We start from the raw sequence: 3,885 nt of genomic DNA on the forward strand, positions 1-3,885 counted from the left end.
TAATATAAAACACATACTTGCACGAATTTTTTCTCTTTATTTTTTAAATCAGCGGCAACTTCAAAATTAAGATTACGATTTATCGTTAGCTTTTTCCCAAGTGTATTGAATCCTTCCTTTTTATTTATAAAAGTTTAATTTTATTTTAGCGTCGATTTTTGCTTAACTGTCACGTAATTTCACAATTTCTTTCAATCATCATATGATGTAATGTTGATAGGACAATAGTCGGTGATGGGCTGAAAGATTTTCGCATACTGAATAGTCCGAATCCTTTTGAAATTTATTATGCGCAGACTCACAGGATGTTAGGCGCAGAATACCTGGATCTGTCGCGCTGAAGATTTCCTGATATATATATATATATATATATGAAAAGACAAAAGGAAAAGGATCAATAATGTTCTTTAACATGAATACGTATGTAGATGTCAAAATTAAAACATTCCCTATGCACATTCATTAACTTTAAGTTAAAAGATGTCCGAATTCCAAACAATATTGATCGTATCATCACAACTCTAAACTTATGATTGTATTGTATGTAAACTCCATCCTATTATTCTTTTCAACGAGTAATTCTGTTCCCGCGGAAAATGCCGAGACATTTGTAACCTTTGAATAGTACCTACAGACAATTGAAAACACTTCGTGACGAATTTAAAATTGTAACTTTTTGTTTAATTTTGAATGAAATATATTTTTTACAAAAACTTTAAATCTGAGGTTTAGTTATGAATTATGATAAAGTAGAAGCGAAAAGCGATTGCGAATGAAGATATAATTATGCATGTCTCTCATTGACGCTGCCGATTTGAGACAAATTTTGAACAGCTTTGCAATGAATGTTTGCTCCAAAAAAAGTTACGTTTGTGTCTTTTTTTTTGTTAGAAATCGTTGTACGAATCGTATCGTATTGAAAGCCTTAGACATCGTTAATTCTAATTTCAGAGAATGAAGACGGAAGTAATTGTCGCGTGACTTTATACTAATGATCGAGCTTAAGCTCGAACTTCCTAAAATCCCCCCTCCAATTTATTAACTACGTTTCGTGATTTCATAACATTTAGTCAGACAGTAAAGACGTCTATTGCAATTTGCTTTATATTATTATATATTTTTATATTCCGACTTATATTGTAATTTTTATATTCCAACTGAACTTGTATTTGAATTTTCTGCAACTTGCTTTATATATTCTAAGGTAATGTTTATTAATTTTACTTATTATTATGCTATCCAATTTTCATTTTTATTAAATTATTAAATTTTATTAAATTTTTATACTTATTGTTTCTTGATTTTTATATTCTTATATAACTATATTTACTATATTGATTTACTGTTCCTATAGTTATCGACTTCCTGATAATTTGATTATGATACATTTGTATACAACAAGCGTTAACTTTCTGTATACAAATTTTTATTGATTAATAATGGAGCATACTATAACATCTATGCTGCGCAAAAGAACATTTCGGACTTAGCTTGATAATCACGTGATAGGATCTAGCGATCTTACATCTGTTATTAGTCTGTATTTTTTTCATTATTTTTAAGCCGTCTACAATTTTAATTTTTATTCTAATTAAGCCGTTTAAATAATTGAATTCAATAATTATATTATGTTGTGTTTAACATTGAGACTGACCCGATTGGGGTCGAAACGCCGTTTATAGCTATATTTTTATTGAATACATTGTATTATTTACTTCACATCGTTTTCTTATAGCTCGTAGTCCTCTTATCGACATAATTTTATTCATATCATAATACTTCAAGATTATTTTGTTAGGAATAAAAAGAGAAATAATTAAAATTCACTTTCAAGTGACACCCGATTAATGTCGATGGTAGATACACTGAAATTCGTAACGGTTTCGTCGTGTGAAACTTAATGAAACGCTATTATAGTGCCTCTGGGGATGGAATCTCTTTCTCGGAAGTAAGATTGAGAGTCCAACGTAGGTGTATGTAATCCAGATTCTGAGGAAAAGCGTAATTTACGCAGCGAGCAACTCTGTTTTCTCATTTATTTTATTGTTGTGGTATCTTTCTCAATTTTAGCTTCTCTTTTCAAATACTGCTAGTTTTAACTTTGAGCAACATGAATATGCACAGTACAGTTATTTACCCTTTTTTTACTACACTATGAGAATTTTATGTATATCTTTTCAAGCTGAGACTATGCGTTATTATTTATAGCCTGATGATACAAAATTATGACACTTTCGTTATTTTATCCAAATTATTGAAATTTTCTGTAAATATTTTTTTTATTTAGATAACAAGTTGTACAATTATTATATATATGTATAATACGCAGTTATATATAATACCAAAGATTTATTGTTTCGATTAAATTTCAAGATTAATTGATAGATTCGCAGCTTCAGTCGAAATTTTAATAAAGTTCAATAAATAAATATTGTGACAATAAATAAATATATATAAAGTTACTTTATGTATTTATTTATTGTCAGACATTTAAGGAAAAAAGCTTTCCAAATATTACATTAAATTATATTTTGTTTATTTTTATACACATTATATGTATAAGTTATAGGGGCAATATATTAGCTATTCTAGTTAACGTTTCATTGTTTAATAGAGTAATGATATATTTTAGATTGTCTTAATGCACTTATTTTTCGGTTATACCTTTTCCAGCAAATTCTCATCACGTATTTTTCGTCAATTTGTGCCAATTTATTTAATCTCATTTTATTTCTTTTTCATCATTTCAGGGTTTTGAACAAGAGTTCCTTGAAGAAATGGGGCGTGATACCGATGTTCGAATATTCGGATCCTTATCATAAAAGGTGAAAATAGACGCGTGAAAAAATTTTATTTAATCGATTAAATTTAAATTTAAAAAAGAAGATTTCGGACAGCCATTGTTCGTTAATGATGCATGATCTGTCAAATTTGCTTTAAGTATGAAATCGTTTGTACTATTTTCCTTCATAATTCTCGAAATTTATTCTCTATAATAATTTATCTTTCTTTGCGCGTAGACCAATGACGATGGGCGAAATTGGCTGTTTTCTGAGTCATTATATCGTATGGCAAAAGGTAATAAAAGGCACTCTTGAGTGGAAAAAAATAGTTAAAAAAAAGTTAATTACTGACTTAATATATATTAGGTACTAGAGCACGGTTATAAAAGCGTTATAGTGTTGGAGGATGATGTTCGCTTCGAGCCATTCTTTCGACAGAAAGTTGATTACGTTTTGGCGGAATTGTCTAATCTCAGACTTGAATGGGATTTGATGTAAGTCATGTTTAGCAAAATTTATTATTTTCCAATCACCAAACCATTTTATTAATGGTTATATTGAAAAATCGAAGAAAAAAAGATTGAAATAAAAAAATTAAAGCTTTATTGTATCAGTTTGCAATTATAGCAACGGTAAAACTGATTTAAGAATTTTCTCGCTCTTTTGAATTTTATGGCAATAAAAGTAAATTTATTTGAAGAAAATTAACTCTGAGAGACATCGGATCTAAAATTGACATGTTACATTTTTTCATAATTTTATTTTAGATACATGGGAAGAAAAAAATTGGTGAAATCAGAGAATCTGGTGGAAGGATCTAAATTTTTGGTACGAGCAGGATATAGTTACTGGACTCTTGGTTACTTCTTGTCGGAAAGCGGAGCGAAGAAATTGATCGATGCTATGCCTCTCAAGAAATTAATTCCTGTTGATGAATTCCTTCCGATTCTTTCGGATACGCATCCTGAGTATGTGAAATGATTGATGTTCAAAGTTTTAGGAAATGTATATACATATCTCATATTTTATGGAAAAATCAATATTTGATTGAATTCGAACCAAAAAGAATAATTTCAGAAAAATAAATAAATAAATATATATA

General features: G+C 28.7%; 1 protein-coding gene across 1 annotated transcript in view; it reads left to right on the forward strand.

Moving 5' to 3' along the window:
* Positions 1 to 3,885, forward strand: part of LOC108684650 (glycosyltransferase 25 family member) — a 14,718-nt gene that overhangs the window by 10,262 nt on the left and 571 nt on the right. Inside the window, exons 6-9 of the mRNA XM_018189081.1 lie at positions 2,751 to 2,825; positions 3,021 to 3,078; positions 3,150 to 3,277; positions 3,551 to 3,751. Of these exons, the coding sequence (XP_018044570.1) occupies positions 2,751 to 2,825; positions 3,021 to 3,078; positions 3,150 to 3,277; positions 3,551 to 3,751 (462 nt within the window). The remainder of the gene's footprint in view (positions 1 to 2,750; positions 2,826 to 3,020; positions 3,079 to 3,149; positions 3,278 to 3,550; positions 3,752 to 3,885) is intronic.

This window comes from Atta colombica, unplaced genomic scaffold (assembly GCF_001594045.1).
Source record: "Atta colombica isolate Treedump-2 unplaced genomic scaffold, Acol1.0 scaffold137, whole genome shotgun sequence".
NCBI classification, from domain to species: domain Eukaryota; kingdom Metazoa; phylum Arthropoda; class Insecta; order Hymenoptera; family Formicidae; genus Atta; species Atta colombica.